A 16,805-nucleotide genomic window follows, 5' to 3' on the forward strand; every position below is an offset into this window, starting at 1 on the left:
TTAAAGGCAACATCTTTATTGTATAAACCTATCAAAAGATGGACTACTTCTGCAGTTAAGACTCCAGGCATGCTTTCTTTTAATGAGTAAATCATTCACAGCTCAACCACACGTTTAAAAAGAGAAACGGACAAAAGAAATGTTAAAATGAAACCTCTATTTAAGTGCTGTGACTTTTTTTTTTAAATACAGAAAATGCAAAACAGGAAAGGCCACAAACGCTAAGGAAAGAGCCAGGGCTTTTTCCCCTTCACATTGCCTGTAGAGCTAGTCTGTGAGAACACGTTACTGCACGGCCCGGACGCAACACTGTGCATCCTCTCAATTCATTCTTTTCACTATTAACTGCTCAAAACGTTTGACTGTGCAATGGACACTAGAAATAAGAGCTTTTAAAACCACAAATCTTCTGACTCTGATCCATCTATTCCACAATCTCCAACTCCTGGCTCAATGGATAAAAACAACTAAGCTTACAGTAAAGGGTGGGACAGCACTACAATGCTGTACAATGCATTCTGGTAAAAAAAAGCGCAGGAGGCACATTCAGAATTGTCGTTCTTTATAAGGTTTTCTCGTCTTGCTGTCATCAGTGGTGGTGTTCTGGAGAAAGAGCTTACGAGTTCTTCTGTGGCACCTTGATCGTCACCTGGAAGAGAAAATACTTGTGCTTGTAAGGATCTGTCTGCAGTCTGGGTCTGATGTGTGCTGACGATCATCTTCCACTGTGCTTGTGTTTTGACAAATATATTTCAGACATAAAAGGTATTTAATTGTTTTTCTTCAACCTAAATTCCCTTCTGTGCAACATACTCCACTTTCACCCAGATGGCATTTATGAAATATTAAAAAACATCTTCCAATCATCAACAGTATTAGCTTAAGGGGAAAATTACATCCTGAATAACCGATACCTAAACAGAAAAAGGACACTGCTGTAGAGAAAATGGCTACCTCAGCTAAGGAACAAGTCATCAAAACAGCCATCAAAAGCCACATTAACAGTCATTGAAAAGAAAATGACCGTCATTTCTCCATGAACAGCCCGTGTTAGAGTGCTACATTTGCATGTATATTCTCTATAATAGCTTTGAAGACAAAGTTTTTTATTTTAAAACTCTGCAGCCAGATGGACTCACCGTTTTAACTTCGGTGTAGTTGTCCAGGCCGTACTCTCCCAGCTCACGCCCGTTTCCTGAAGCCTTGTAGCCCCCGAACGGAGCCTGGGCACCAAACACATCGTAGCAGTTGATCCTGCAGGCAGAGCAGAAGGGCGAATGCTGTGGGATTAACAAATTAGGGTAACCTGGCCAATGACCATGTGTGATCAATTACAGTATGTTGTAAAACCTGCACTGATTTCTAACCATCTGCATGCAAGATCTGACTGTATTAGCCCTAGTTATTTTTAGATATGCACTGAACTGCTATAAATCCGATGGGCTTGTAAGTCTATGCACTAGCAAGAAGCTCGTATGGATGTGCTGATGTTACGGTTTGATGATCTTCCATGTCTCAGTTATATGGAGGAGGTTTTGCGCAAATTAGAGGCAGCAGGGAGCTGTGCTCAGGACCCTAGAGGACACACTACCAGCGAGTGTGGCCTGTTCGAGTCTGCCCTCAGGTTCGTGGTGGTGTTTCTTTGATCTGATGGCTCAAGCTGTATGGTTACCAGGCAGCGAGGGGTTAACCAGCACAGGACCCACCCGAGTAAGGGAGAGTGAGGCACTTTCAGTCTGCTCAGCAACACAGAGACTGGGATAAGTGCCAGCTATGGTGATCCAGCTAGCTCACAAAGGACTTTAACCTTTTCTGCAAACATTTTGCAATGGTGTGTGCTTCCTGGAGAGTATCCTCGTTGGAGGGTTTGTTAACCAGAAGGCAGGAAGAATCCAAATAAAATACGGAGGGGTGAGACGTGCTCTGCCTGACCCCAGAGGCAACACCAGGGGCTTCTCTCACGGTAAGACGCTCCCGGCAGGGCTACCCTGCGAAAAATTCGAAGAGCCCTGCGGTTTCAAATCGGGGATTTGCCTTCCCTTGACACAGCGAGCGGCCATGGGAAAGCCTCAGTGAATGAGGAGATCAGTTTTATATGTGCTTTCAACCAGTGGCCCTGTAGACGGCTCTCACCCACACCTTTCCACCTGACGCAGAGCAGGCCAGGACCAGAGTCGCCCCCAGACAGGAAGCTGCCAATGCCCAGAAAAGGCTGGAGTCATTCTGTAAGGCATGCCAAAGGCTCTGGCAGGAAAATGGGCTCGGAAGGCTGGACCCTGCTCACCCCTCTAGGTTACAGCAATTGGCAAACAGCCAAACAGCTAGCGCATTCTGGCTGTGAGATTTCTGGAGTGACACTTTTCAATTTTTATTTCGGTGCTTTCTGAATGTTGAAAATCGATCACCCACACATTAAACATCTTGAGCCCTGAAGACAGTCTTTACATTAAAGGTTGCGTTCCCAACTGCTCATCCAGAGTAAAAACGAGAAGACAGTGTGGCACTCCCGAAGCCGAGCTCGAGGACTTGGCCCGAGCAACAGCTAAGATCAGGCTCCCAGAGGGGACGTCCTACCAGACAGTGCCGGCTCTCAGGGCTCCAGAAACGTAGTGAGCTTTGTCGATGTCTTTCGTGAAGACTGCCGCTGCCAGCCCATATTTGGTGTTGTTGGCTCGTTCGATGACTTCCTCCAGAGTTTTAAATTTCAGAATCTGCATCACCGGACCGAAGATCTGCCAAGAGCGAGAAGAAAGCTTCAGTCAGACCTTCAGAAGCAGCTACACCGAAAGAGGCAAGCTGGAGGAGCTGTTGAAGGAACTACACAAGATATAAAGGGATTACTGAAATCTGTACCTTTTGCAGTACAGTATTTAAATTTGCATTTCAGCTCAAAATATTAATATGAGGCAAAAGAGTATGAAAACATAAAAGAGCTGTGAATATACTGGTCAGTTCCAGCTTTCGCAGTCTGCCTGTTGATATCCAAGACGAAGCCTAGAGAGTTATTTAGGATGGAAAAGCAAGTGGTTGTAAAGATGAGAAGAAAATCCAATCGCAGAGAGAGTGGGCGTCGCAAAATCACAGTTTGGAATGTCTCAAAAAAGCATGAAACTACTGGAGGAGTCAGCAAAAGGCAAAGGCCAGGTCATCCGAGGAATACAACAGTAACTGGTGACAGAAGCAAATGAAATCGTAGCTAACAAGACTGCAGGCAATCTCCAGAGCGCAGGGGTGTGCAGAAGACTTTGAAAAGAGAACTGCGAAGGCGGCACTGCAAGATGCACAGTGACCTCGCTTCAGCACTAAAAACAGAAAGGCCACATCAGAATTTACAAATGAGCCACGATAGTTATGGAACAAAGTTTTATAGACAAACAAGATAAAAATGAACCTTATTCAAAGTGACAGTGTGGAGAATGAGAGGAACTGCAAACGATCCTTTGCACTAGTTTTACCTTGAACCTGGTGAGGAATTTTACATTTCACCATTCTGTTAAAACTGGAGCTTTAAGGCTGCTTTATAGCATTTTGTAAAATGGTGAATTGCCAAGTAACTTTTTTTTATTATTTACCCACTCGATCTGGAATCGCCAATTGTGTTTCACAACCCCTGCACCAGGCAGGAGAGAACACGGCTCCCTGTCGTGTTCCTGTCGTGTTCCTGTCGTGTTCCTGTCGTGTTCCTGTCGTGTTCCTGTCGTGTTCCTGTCGTGTTCCTGTCGTGTTCCTGTCGTGTTCCTGTCGTGTTCCTGTCGTGTTCTTCCAGCGAGTTCCGCAGGGGGAGAGCGGAGAATATTTTCTCACCGAAACCACCGCAACCATTTCGAACTGCAGCAGCTTAGCCCTACTTTTGCTGCTGCTGTTCTTTTTCCCTTTTCCATGCAATGCACCACATCGAAAGGACCAACAACAACCAACTCTCAATTGCAAAAAGGACCTGTTGATCATAGAATGGCACTGCTAGTACACTCCAAAAATAATTCAGCTGATTCAATGATCCCAGTTCAGCTGAAATAACAGTTTGCAGTGCTGCTTCGAAGGTTAAAAAAAAGCAACAAAAGAGGAACATTTACAGTGTGCAGATGTTAGAGCATCAACAGGCTTAAGTACAGGTAAAGGTTCATGCTGAAAGGTAAAGAAACACAGTTTCGGCTGTGGAGCCTTCTTCAGGTGAGCCACCTGCGCAATGACAGTACGATAAAGGCTGTACGAGAGGCAACACTAGCTCACACGCGCACGATGGAGCCTCCCAGAGCAGCCGCAGGGATCCCTACCTCCTCCTGGGCAATGGTCATGCCGTCCTGCACCTCCCCAAACACGGTGGGCTGGATGAAGTACCCTCGGTCCGCTGCCACGCCACCGCCACACATGAGCTTGGCGCCGTCGCGCTTCCCCGAGCTGATGTAGCCCAGGATCTTCTGGAACTGCTCCTCGTCCACCTGGCAGCAGAGCAGGGCGCACGCTCAGCAGGGCCGCCAGGACCCAGCCTGCAGCCGGGCCCTTGCACGAGCCTCAGAAAACTTACAATTAACAAGGCCCAAAACTTACAATTCATTACACTACAAAAGCATTTCAGAGCTGTGTCAGAACAAATGACAAATTCCTGCTTGGAAGTTTCCTCTAATGGGTTGAAGATCTTTTTAATAGTTTGGATCCTTCTGAACCTGAGTGATCTGTTCAACAGTGGTTTTCTACATTATCACTTTTACTGTTTTTAATTTGTGTGTCTGTACCTGCGGGCCCCGCTCCAGAGGCTGGTGCCCCGACCGGTCTGTACCTGCGGGCCCTGCTCGGTCTGCAAGCTGAATGGGTCCCCCACCACCCGCCTCCTGGCCCTCTCCACGCTGCGCTCCAGGAACTCCTGGTAGATGTCCTCCTGCACGAAGGTGCGCGAGCCCGCACAGCAGCACTGGCCCTGGTTGAAGAACAGGGCGAAGTGGGCCTGCTCCACCGCCTCCTCCACTGCGGAAGACACACACCGCCGTCAGCCTCCCCGAACCGGCAGAGACACATCAAGACACGCAGCTCCACAGAGCTGCACCAACAGGGCTCTCATCAGCCTGTGGCGACGAATGCCTCTGACCTACAGCAGAACAGCACGGGGCAGCGTCTATTTCAAACAGGCAGGTGGGATAAAACTGATGGGCGGCACAGGGGCGTGGTGGTGAGCACTGCTGTCCCACAGGGCTGGGGTCCCAGGGGGTACTGTCTGTGTGGGGTTTGAATGTTCTCCCCATGTTCGTGTGGGTTTCCTCCAGTGTCTTCCCACAGTCCCAGGACATGCTGGGAGGTTAAGTGCCCCTGGTGTGAGTGGGAGCCCTGTGGAGGACCAGAAGCCCACAACAGGGGCACAGCTACTAGGCAGGGCCCTGAGTGCACACACACACACCTCGCACACACAAACCTGAAAGTGAAAATAATGCTTTGTTACAAGTTATTTATAATAGCCAGTGTTGCAAGGCAGCAGTGCTATCCTGCAGCCCCCTGAACGAGGAAACAAAATCCATCACAGCGTTTTAACCATGGGCTGGTCTAGAGAGGCACTCACACCCTGGTATCCGAACCGAATCCGTTCCTGTGAAATCTGTTCGGAAGGCAGGAGATCGCAATTCGAAAATAAAAATTCCATTATTTCTTATGGGGAAAAATCCCCAGCGTTCCGAACCGAAGACAAGTTCACTCAAAAACCACCTTGAATATATAATACCCTACAGACCATTACAGCAAGCTTAGTGAACAACGCAGTTCTACTCAAATAAGCCAACTACAGCCGTAAAATAATCAATTATATCATCTTTACATTCTTCATTCTTTCGTAATAGATTGCTATCCGAGTGATTGGCTAGAAGGATGGGCGTCCTGTTGTCGATTATTATGCTAAAGAAGCCTTTTCTTTTCCTTAGGGCCCATAATGAACAAAATACACTTTCGCTGTGATCATAAACGAAGCACAGCTGCCTCACGGCGTCCTCCACCACGATGTCTGGCGCCCGTGCAGAAACGAACAGCTGTCCAACTATACGCCCCCAGGTCTCTAGGGTGCAGGGCCCAGCGCAGCCCGGAGGGGGGTGGAGAGCACTCACTGTTGGCGTCCGACAGGATGATGTTGGGGCTCTTTCCTCCCAGCTCCAGCGTCACCTTCTTCAGGTTGCTGCTCCCGGCGGCCTGCTGGATCAGATGGCCCACCTGCAGGCCAGAGGACAGAGGACAGTCACTGCAGGCCTGCTCACACAGACGGGGGCCATGCATCACCCGAGTCTGCAAGAGCAGGCTGGCCCAGCGCGGTGCCTAACGCATTCCCATTACTTTAGAAGTACAGACTGCATATAAATTATAATGCCAAGACTCACAGACTAATAATGTGATTAGAGACCCAAGAGGGAAAGGTGGTGTGTGACTGACCCCTACAAAGTGGCACAAGGCGTGACCTAAAATTCCTGCAGTAGCATGCCGGCCATCAACTGGAAACGAGATTAAAGTATAGAGGCAGGAAAAGGACAAGAAGGCCATGCGAAGTACATTTTCTAACTTGCATGTACAGTTTGCTCAATTTCAGCACTCAGAGGTTTGTTTTACAGACATTTAAAAGAAATCCAGCAGTCCACTGTCAATGGCCTCACCTCAGTGGAGCCCGTGAAGGCCACCTTGTCGATGTCCATGTGGGTGGAGATGGCGGCGCCCGCGGTGGGGCCGTAGCCTGGCACGATGTTGACCACGCCCGGAGGGAACCCCACCTGGGGGAGAACACACCCGCAGGTCACTCGTGGTCAGCAGCCTGACGCCGGCTTTCGCCGACCTCTGCTGTCAATCTCCAGGACACATAAAAGGATAGTGAGGCTGTACGTGTGTCCGGCCTGTTCCCCTGACCGAAGGGTGGACACTGCACTGTGAAGAAACGTGTTCTGTACACAATCAACTAGGAGCAAAAGGAATATGGACAGAGACAGCACTTCTGTCCAGCACAGGTTGTACAGTCCCTCAGACATCATAGACACAGACAGAGGTCACACTGTCTTGATGGAACAAACTGCAGATTTGTCTGTCTCTGGAAAGCTGTCTGAACTGGAAAGGATCTGACTGCGAAAGCCTGACAGGTCAATCTGGCTACAGGCTATGTGGGAAAAAAAATGCCACATTTATTCCTAAGATTGATGAAAGACTGCTGGGGTACGCTGTTTGAGCGAGGGAGTGCTTTCTCATGGGAGTCAGAACCAGAGATGGAATGTGCCTTTATCTTATCACATGGGAGGTCTGGCTTTTAAAATTGGCTGTTCTTACAGTAAATATATTTCAGTTTTTTTTTAGTCTGAACTTGGAACAGGCATCTGTAATCCAAAGTCTTGATAAGACCAAATTCTCTATGACAAATTCTTTCTTTTAGTAACAAGTTCTATGAAGGAACATCAGCTCCGCTGGTGAGAATTCACCGTTCCTGCCCGGAGTCCTTCTCAGCCACCCTTTCATTCTGCAACCACTATATCCAATTCATGGTCAAGGGAAAGCACAGCCTACGCCAGCAAGCAATGTTTGTCAGGCGGGGTACATTCTGGACGAGCCACCACTCCATCACAGGGCAGGCAGACACACACAGACACACACAGACACACACAGACACACACAGACACACACCTGGGCCAACTTTCCCAGAAGCCAATTAACCCACCGGCATGTCTCTGGACTGTGGGAGGAAACTGGAGCACCCAGAGGAAACCCTCATGACCACAGGGAGAACATGCAGACTCCACACAGACAGCACCCCAGGCCTGGGATTGAACCCGGGGCCCCAGAGCTGACCCCTGCCACCCCAGTCACTCTCATACAGACAATAATCCAGGAGCCGCTGTGTGTGCAGCGAAGGGGGCTCACCTCTTTGATGAGGCTGGCCACGTACAGCGCAGTGAGAGGAGTCTGCTCGGCCACCTTCATCACCACAGTGTTGCCTGTGGCCAGGGCCGGGCCCAGCTTCCACGCCTGCATCAGCAGCGGGAAATTCCACTGGCAAAGACAAAAGCGGGATCTGTGAAGAGCCGGACACGACAGGGGGGCTGTGAATCCCGAGCCGCTGGATCGCCGGGGGCTCCGATCACAAACAACGATCGCGTCCACTGCGAAATATCTGGAGCGTCCAGCACTCCTCGGGTACACACTCGCTGGAGGCACTGTCCAGTGTCTCTGTGGTGGCTCTGTGGCTGGAAGGTTGCCGGTTCGTATCCCGCGGCCGGCAGAGGAATCCTACTCCACTGGGCCCCTGAGCAAGGCCCTTCACCCCAGCTGCTCCAGGGGCGCCGTATAAAAGGCTGACCCTGCGCTTTGACCCCCAGCTTCTCTCCCCGTCTGTGTGTCTCATGGAGAGCAAGCTGGGGTCTGCGAAAAGACAAATTCCTAATGCAAGAAATTGTATATGGCCAATAAAGTGATCTGATCTTATCTTAGATATTCCTGCTAAGTGTGAATGCGCCTTGTCTGCCCATCATGCACAGACTCGTACTGACAACTCGGGGCCTCTGGGAGACACACAGTACACCCTGCTGCCCACTCTGAGGCCTGGCCTGGGTCAGCCAGCTCCACCAGTAGGTAGAGCTCTCAAGCCTTCATAGCAACAGACAAGAATTGTATAGTCTTAGAGCAACACCGGGATTCCTTCTTCCAAATACCATGAAAACACCGAGATCAGACGTGTGAAGAAAACAATTTGCACAGGCAGAGACCGTTTCATCTGAGCCATGTACATCACGCACGACTCGTTCAGAGGTGCATCGATAACGTCTCCCGTCGGCGTCTTCGTAGGGGGGCTCTAATCACTTTTGAAATTCGCCTGCAAAAATGTCCAGGACGTCGCTGCTCAGCCCCCAGCCTGCAGATAATGAAGGCCAGAGCGGCCCGAGACCGGCGGGCCCAGGCTCCTACTCACGGGAATGATCTGGCCGCACACCCCGATGGGCTCGTGGCGCGTGTAGGAGAAATAGTCGCCATCGACAGGAATGGTCTTCCCTTCCCACTTGTCGGCCCAGCCAGCGTAGTACCTGCATCAGAGACGCTCGAGTTCAGGGGCGTGAAACAGAACCACACGTCAGCCCCACACAAAGACCGGCTCAGGGCCTCAGCCTGAAACTTAAAGACCCTCAAACTCAGGTTTCCACACCCGTGTGAGACGTTAAGGGAAACATCTACTTATGTTGTTTAATACAACCGGTCTCCGATCGTCAGGAGTGAAATCCCTGAAGACTGGTTTTACCACGGGTTTGTCCAGTGGTCTCCCTTTTCCAGTTTGCACCATCGTGTGACAAATACCCCTGATGTCACTGTAGTGGGCTACAGTGAAACTGCATGGGCTACGTATTATTGAATAGACTGCATAAAGGATTATGTTGCAAAATAAAATGATTCCGCTTCAGCTAATTTTCAGCAGTTTTCTAAATAATTCACATCTCAGGCTAAATCACTGCAGCTGTTTCAGATTCCAGAATTACTGAGCCATTTTAAAATTGTGTACTCAGAATTTAAAATTCTTGATCCAAGCTTGTGATCTTCAACCTGCCGCTGTTGCTTGGAAACATAAAAAGTCCCTCATATGAAAAAGACATACTGTAGAGTATATTTCCACGCTTCACTGCTTGTAAATGCTTCATTAAAGTGTTTATAACTATAAAAACTATAGACTTTTGTGCACAGCACATGAAGAACACTAAATGTATGCAGCAGTAATATTTTCCCGATTTACAAATCCTGGTTGCTGGGACACTTCTGAACTGGAAGGGGAACACTGCCTTGCGTGACTAAGCAGCTCTGGGGTTTGTTTACTTCGTCTTAAATTACCCTGAACATGTGCCAAAGGTCTTCCAAGCTGGAAGTCTTTTACAAAAGGAGGGTGGAAAACAACGGCACCAGCGATCCAGAGCGTACCTTTCCTTGAGCCTGCTGCTTGCTGGGATAAGCTCCGGCTGCCCCATGACCCAGAATCGGATGCTTAGAAGATGCATGGATGAACAGCAGGGCTCTACCCACAGCTCTGTTTACAAAGGAGTGCTGTCTATTCTTGATGTAAGCACACTACCTCTTAGATTTTCATTACGCCCCTGACTGATGCCTGTAAAACCTCTTTCTCTCACCCAAGGAAATAAAACTTTTCCCTGCCTAAACGCCACTAACCTCAGACAGAATGACCTTTCCCCCCTTTATGAACTGTATTCAGTACTGTACTGTGCTTGGAATGCGCAGTTAATCTCTATATAAAGACAAAGAAGATTAATTTTATATTTCTTAGACCGATATCAATACAACATTGACTTTTTTCATTTCAAAAAGAACAAAAATCCTCTTGCATTATATAGCACTTACAGAGGTCAATATTTCTGAAATTAGCACTGTTGTTCACTCTGATCACCTGAATGCTACACAAGGTTTAAGCTTTCATCTTGGGAATCGCAGTCCAAAAAGTACAGCAGACCCATTTTCAAGAACCTTGAAATAACATTCTAAGCATTTACAGGTACTTCATCTGACACAAGCACCGAGTCTGACATGTTAGTAGTATTTCCGACACAAAACTGCATCAGTCCTTCAACCGTCCACGAACTTCAACATCCGAAACATCTAACTGAAATCACTGGGGATTCTGACAATTATTTAATACGATTTAAACCGTTTGGCAAAAATATGCATTCCGGGGGCAACTGTAAAAGATTCATAAATAGAACTATGCGCCTGGGCAACAGAGATCTAGCTAAATAATCTTTATTACAGTCCATATGCTCACGTACACCAATCAGCGATCGGTTGCTGATGCTTGTTTTCTTCAATGGGGATTTTTCCTCCTTCTCCTGCTCATATCTATGTACAGGAGAAGTCTTGAATGTAATGCTTTGTGCCGAGTGCAGTTTCCTTTGTTTATTCTTCTTGTGAGGTGGAAGCTTTAGACAAGGAAGCCTTCAGTTTCTCCTGCAGCGCATCTCTGGCACGGTATCTCCCGAGTCGCACTGGCTGTGCCTGTAGCTCTGTGACCATGTGCAAGCCATCATGCCGTCTGGTTCCTTCAGGAGGAGCCCGTTCAGAAATGGTATTTCAAGGCTGTCTTTCTCAGCTGCGAGAGTGCCCAAGCGAAGCCAATATTTACCTCAAGCATTTCACCACCATGGGGACGTCCACACTGTAGGCCACAGCGTACGGCTTGCCATTGTCCAGGGTCTCCAGGGCCTGGAGGCAGAATACCCTTTGTTACGCTCATTTCTATCAGTGGGCAAAACCTACCGCAGCTGCTCATCCAAAAAAACAATCATGCTTGGTACGACGTAAGAAATATTACAAACAATGGAGGCTACTTGAATCGTGTTGTACATCTGACATGCTCATTGATCTCGTTCAAGCCTCAAGAACTTCATCCGAGTTAAAATCAATTCAGGCAACTTGAGAAAAGGGAACTTAAACTCAGAACTATGACATTCCTCCTGAAATGGAGCTGATCTGCCTGGAAGAGCTCGAAGCTGTTCTCCAGGACTCAGATATACTCTTGGGCACTGTCCTGATTGACAGGCCTCACATTATAACTGACAGTGGGCCTTAAGCCAAGAATGCCCCTGGACTTGAATTACCGGCTGAATGAAAGAACTTCCTGGTCACAATTGACTGAGAGCCCTGCCAGTCTCTGCCATGTGTTAAGGGACGCGTGAGGGAGCCACACACTGTATGAGCTTGAAAGTTAAGGCATTACAGGACCATAACCGTGCTGCAATTAGAATCACAAATTGCTTTTGCATTTTAAATGAAAAAAGATCAGTAAAATATGAAAAGGGCAGACTGCAGAACTAGTCTCCCATCGATTATTCTGGACGAATACCGTATAGAAAAATATAGGGGGGAGCATGGTGGTGTGGCTGGTTAGCGTGGCTGCGTTGGAGCTAGGCACCAGAGAGCCTTCTGTGAGAAGTCTGCACGGCCTTCCCATATTTGCACGGGATTCATTCAGGTGTTCTGATTCCTCCTACCTCTCAAAGACATGCTGGCTAGAACTGATGGTAAGCTACTGTGGCGGTTAAACAAGAAAAGAGACTTCCTTTACTTTTCTTTCTTCTAGAAGGCAAGTCCTTGGAGAGCAGCGCGACACAGGAACTTACAGCTAAGTAGGCGGCGTGTTTCTCGATCTGATCGGCCAATCGGTTCAAGAGGAGCCCCCGATCAGAGGCGTCCAGCCGTCGCCAGGGCGACCCGAGCCTGAAAGCCTCCCTGGCAGCCTTCACAGCCTTATCGACGTCTGCCTGAGGAGGGAGTTTCAGAAAGGGTGACAAACACACCGGCCTTTTCCTGCTGCTGAGAAGGGGTTTGCCAGAACATCAGCAATACAAGCACATACAAAGCACTACCCTGCTTCTAAAATGCCCATACACCACTGCCCCTTCCACGATTAGCCAACAAAACGAAATGCAGTTCCTTCACGTCAAGCTCTTAAAAACTAGGGGCGGCCATACCTGTTGCTACAGATCCAGAATCCAGCAGGTCTTAAGAGTCACCCTTTACTTAACCCCTTGGAGATGAGCAGAGAATTTTGAAATTATTTAAATCATCACTTCCTAAACACCTGGAACAAATCCCATTTGACGCTCAAGTAGGTGATTTGTTCAATAAAGAAGTTCCACAAATCTAAAATACAAATATCAGAATACTAGATCAGCCTTTCCTGTCTGAAATTGGTTAATTTACTGAATTGATCACAATGCACGGGTTCCCCGTCTTTCTAACATAATGATTCCAGGGTGAAGTAGGAGAGCTGCTAGATTCTGGCTCTCCTGGAGCAAGGACTGACCAACCCTGCCATACAACTGCCCGCACTGGTTCTCAAAATCTTTACCTTGTCTCCCTCGGCAACCTGGCAGATGACTTCCCCCGTGGCGGGGTTTATAGACGGAAAGGTCTTCCTGCTGACCGCATCATGCCACTCGTTGTTGATGAAGATCTACAGGGCAGACCGAAGAGCAGAAAGAAATGGCACCACAGAAAAGCAGCTGCAGGGCAACACCCACATCCAAGGCCATCTTCCCACCCCCCCCCGGACTTGGAATTGACAATTATTTCCTTTCACACCTCCCCCTCCCTGTATTGGATCTTCCATTTATTAAACCAACAGGCTTCTACCACTCCAACAGCACAACAGGGATGAGGACTATTCCCGCCTTCCTCCAAACCCTGTGACGGGATCTGCCATCTGCAGCTTCTTCACAGTGTGAATCTCACCACACTGTCCACAGCAGAGCCCTACACACGACACAGTATACTGACTGACAAAGACTAAGGGATCCTCACTCTGCGGAAAGACAACTCAACAGGTCTTGAACCTCAGATCTATTTTCAGGTCTGACCAGTTCCTGAAAGGACTGGCAGAGAATAACAGATCTTTCTATGTATATCAAGGAAATCTATCTCTCAATGACCATTAAGAGATGGAACACTATTGGAAAAAAAGCATTCAGTCTTTCATCTTAATCTGAAATAAAACCTTGGACTCTCCCATCCTGAATTTATCTTGTAAAAGCTTTCTACACAGAAACAGTACAGTATTCAGATTTCAGAAATTATCAAATGCAAAGAAACAACTAAACGTTTTTGTCATGCTGAAAAGAGAAGAAAAACACGTTTCGGCTGTGGAGCCTTCTTCAGCTGTGAAGGCTCAAAAAAGATCTCAGCCAAAACGTTGCATTTCTTTTGAACAATAGGTTTTAACAACACTAAATTATCAATAACCAACAATACTAAAAGCAATGAATATGCTTATCTTTGAGTGTAAAAATAAATAAGAATATTTTGAGACTCATCTCAAAGGCTCATCTGTGTTTACTGTGGTTTGCTCCTGTTGAGCTGTGCAGGATGCATTTAGTAATTTAATAGTGTAGTGTGAATCTATAAGCAGTTCCCAAACATATTTTTTAATGTACGGTCTTAGAACCATTTCATTTATGGACAAAGCTTGGGCTAATATTTAAATTCCTTATCTCAGATTTAAATGTAATCAAAGGTGTGTGCAAAACAGCAGTGCTGCTGATAATCTAAAGTAACATTAGATTAACATTAACAGCAGATTTCCCTGGGTAGAAGTTAGGACAGCTACTTTGCACTTATGAGTACTGTCAATAGATGAATCTTTTATACTTTTGCTCTAGTATTTTACCAAAATGAAACTTATAAACTTGCTTACTTTTTTTAATTGCACAATTTTAAAAGTACTGGAACTCGAGCAAGATCTAAATACTCTTCACCCCTGGGGAGAGCCTTATTCACTCTGTCCTTCACTACCCGTTTGCCTTCAACTCTCTGAGCTACACACGCCCCTCCCTGCCTGCTCCAGGCCTCTCGGTAGTATCAGATTGGACCTCAAACTCGAAAACACCGAGCTGCAAAAAGCAGAAGCCAGCGAGGTCGTATCCCCAGCTCGACACGACAACCCCAAGACACGAAGCCAAGGTAAAGAAAACAAGGTTGTGCACGAACACGCTTCCCGAGCACGCAGCCCCTAATTCCCCTCTCGATTTTGCACAGGAATGCCCAAGTTCAACCCCACTGCAACAACTTTGCCCTGCGGGATAAGCCCATCAGCGCGATTAATCGCCTGTAGCGTCGCCACGCCATGACCGTAAGAAACCTTTTTTCAAAATCGTTGTCAGCTCATTAGGCAACAGGGGTCTGAAGCTGGCCGTGCAGCGGCTGCTGAATAACGAGCCCCCGGCCTGCCTGTTGCGCTTGCAGCCGATGTTCGCGACGACTTGCCCGGCTGGGGTACCTTGTTGAAGTGCACATCAGGCTGGGGGTTAGGAGCGGGGATTGCCGACGCAGCAGAGTAGTTATGCGCAGGCAGCCGGATGGACCCCCGGTCACAGACCCGGAGCAGCGATCTGGAAAGCACGGAGCGCAACATGTTGCCGTTTTAAACCCCCTCACTCGTTTCAACAGCGGCTACAACCCGGGCTGTCAATCCTCGGACACAGCAAGAGCTACAGTGCAACAGGCACGGCCCCCGTTTCGCTGGGTTTTACGCCTCCGATCCCGCCTCCTGCACCTCCCGGGACAGCTGCACCAATGGACGCCTCCTTTTGCAGTTTGCATTTACGGCCCTGCGCCAGGAGACCTTGCCCGCATGCGCCAGGACTGGAGCAGAGGGGAGAGTCGCCAGCTCTGGGCCGGCTGGGGGGTCGTGTTGCGCTTTATCTGCAAAGCGCATAACTCGCCGTGAAATTGACCGAGCCATCTCCTATTTTCTGAAGCCATGACCTAACTCTGCTTAAAACAGAGTTTGTAACACCATGAACTCTGTAGTTTCAGCTGTAGACGGCTGTTGGGATAATAAAATCATGTATTTTCCGTGTCCTTATTTAGTCGTTTAGAAACAGTTGAAATCACGAGTTGGAATGTCAAGCTCTGTGGTTCATTTTCTGTCTTTATTTGTAAGTCAATACTGCATTTATGGATCAAGTCGTAACTGTTGCACACCTATAAAAACAAACTACACAAACATCTTAACAAATAGCATTTTTCCCCACCCTAAAAATAATGTCAGGTTAAATAAGCATTAAAATGTGTAAAATACTACGTTCTGTTAAATGGGATAGTGTAGCGAATAACAAATTGAAAAGGCAGCCTATGCAAAACAAGTGCAAACATTTGTCACATTCATTATTTTCAAACCGCATTAGCAAAAAAACAAAATATATTTTATTATGCATAGAAACTGTTTTTTTTTTACAAGAATGTGGAACTAGGATCTCTAAGAATCAAACATCAATAATCTCTTTATGATGACTGATTCTTATAAATATGTGGCGTCCAACCCTGGTTCCAATGGGGCACAGTCTCAGCTTAATTGGAACAACTGTTTTCTTGGGGAGTGAATGTGCTTTTCTGATCCCTGGTTCAACAGTACAAGACTAGTGTCTGACACTCCTGTCCTCAGCCCATTACCGTCTGACTGACCAGTTTAATCCTCTCCCAGCACTTTGGGGGTCTGCTGTGTTAAAGACACCTGGAAAACCTGACAACACGCAGGACCAGGACTGGGGTCCCCTGGAAGAAGCAGTTCAGTCCTACATTAGATGGCGCCGCAGGGCTGTGGCTCTTGAGGACAGGAGGACAGGTGTGTCCTTCCAGTGCAGACAGTGAAAGACGGTGATGAAGTCAGAGACAGCAAAGGCTCCCCAGGACCCGCTGAGACTACACCATGTGCAGCTTCGAGAGAGAGAGAGAGGGAGGGAGGGCATCAGCGTTTCAGTTCCATTTTGGCCACAGTGGCCCGGTGGACTTCATCTGGTCCGTCTGCCAGGCGCAGGGCCCGTGCCCAGCTGAAGAACAGAGCCAGGGGGTAGTCGTTACTCAGGCCCGCTGCTCCAAATGCCTGCAGAGCAAAGCAGCAGACAAAACGGTTTAATTCGGGGCTCATTCACTTCCAGCAGACATCGCTGATGCATCTGGGAGACGACTGCCTCACCGCCGAGACATCCAAATTAACAAAAACCACCCTGCCGAGAAAGCACGTGCATCTCATTCTAAACCACCTGTTAATGCCTCTGGTCTTCTCAACCACCGCGAAAAAAGAAAAACAGCGACTAAGGGAAACGTCAGATCATTCATCTCATCGACGGCTTTAACACTTCACTTCCTGGAAGGCCAAGGTTGACTATAGTCTACAAAAACACATACTAAAAGGAAAAAAAATTGAGAAAATATTTTCTACCCAATCAAGGGCTCAATGCTAGGACTTCTGTTTAGCAAGAGCAACAAACAATGTCTATTAGCATTGCCTGTTAGCTGGAGTAATCAGCACTGAGAGG

The 16,805-nt window shown here is 47.7% G+C and overlaps 2 protein-coding genes and 1 long non-coding RNA gene across 5 annotated transcripts in view; 1 reads left to right on the plus strand and 2 right to left on the minus strand.

Annotated features, from left to right (window-relative positions):
• aldh2.2 (aldehyde dehydrogenase 2 family member, tandem duplicate 2) lies at positions 1-15,030 on the minus strand. The gene is made up of 13 exons (XM_088618317.1): positions 14,765-15,030; positions 12,842-12,946; positions 12,111-12,251; positions 11,114-11,193; positions 8,912-9,023; positions 7,867-7,995; positions 6,621-6,734; positions 6,084-6,186; positions 4,778-4,962; positions 4,275-4,439; positions 2,575-2,732; positions 1,140-1,254; positions 1-649 (listed from the first exon to the last, which is right to left on the minus strand). The coding sequence occupies exons 1-13, from the start codon at positions 14,897-14,899 to the stop codon at positions 617-619; spliced, it is 1,575 nt and encodes a 524-aa protein (XP_088474443.1). The 5' UTR covers positions 14,900-15,030; the 3' UTR covers positions 1-616.
• LOC148641784 (uncharacterized) lies at positions 14,095-15,719 on the plus strand. Its single transcript, XR_015929832.1, has 2 exons — positions 14,095-14,448; positions 14,524-15,719. It is a non-coding gene; the product is annotated as an uncharacterized LOC148641784 (long non-coding RNA).
• Positions 15,401-16,805, minus strand: part of LOC148641785 (acyl-CoA dehydrogenase family member 10-like) — a 19,813-nt gene continuing 18,408 nt past the window's right edge. For all 3 annotated transcript variants that reach the window (XM_088618316.1, XM_088618314.1, XM_088618315.1), the window contains one exon: positions 15,401-16,369. In XM_088618316.1, coding sequence (XP_088474442.1) covers positions 16,235-16,369 — 135 coding nt within the window. In that variant the 3' untranslated portion in view covers positions 15,401-16,234. The remainder of the gene's footprint in view (positions 16,370-16,805) is intronic.

Source organism: Lepisosteus platostomus, chromosome 24 (assembly GCF_059453375.1).
Source record: "Lepisosteus platostomus isolate fLepPlt1 chromosome 24, fLepPlt1.hap1, whole genome shotgun sequence".
In the NCBI taxonomy this organism is placed as follows: Eukaryota; Metazoa; Chordata; class Actinopteri; order Semionotiformes; family Lepisosteidae; genus Lepisosteus; species Lepisosteus platostomus.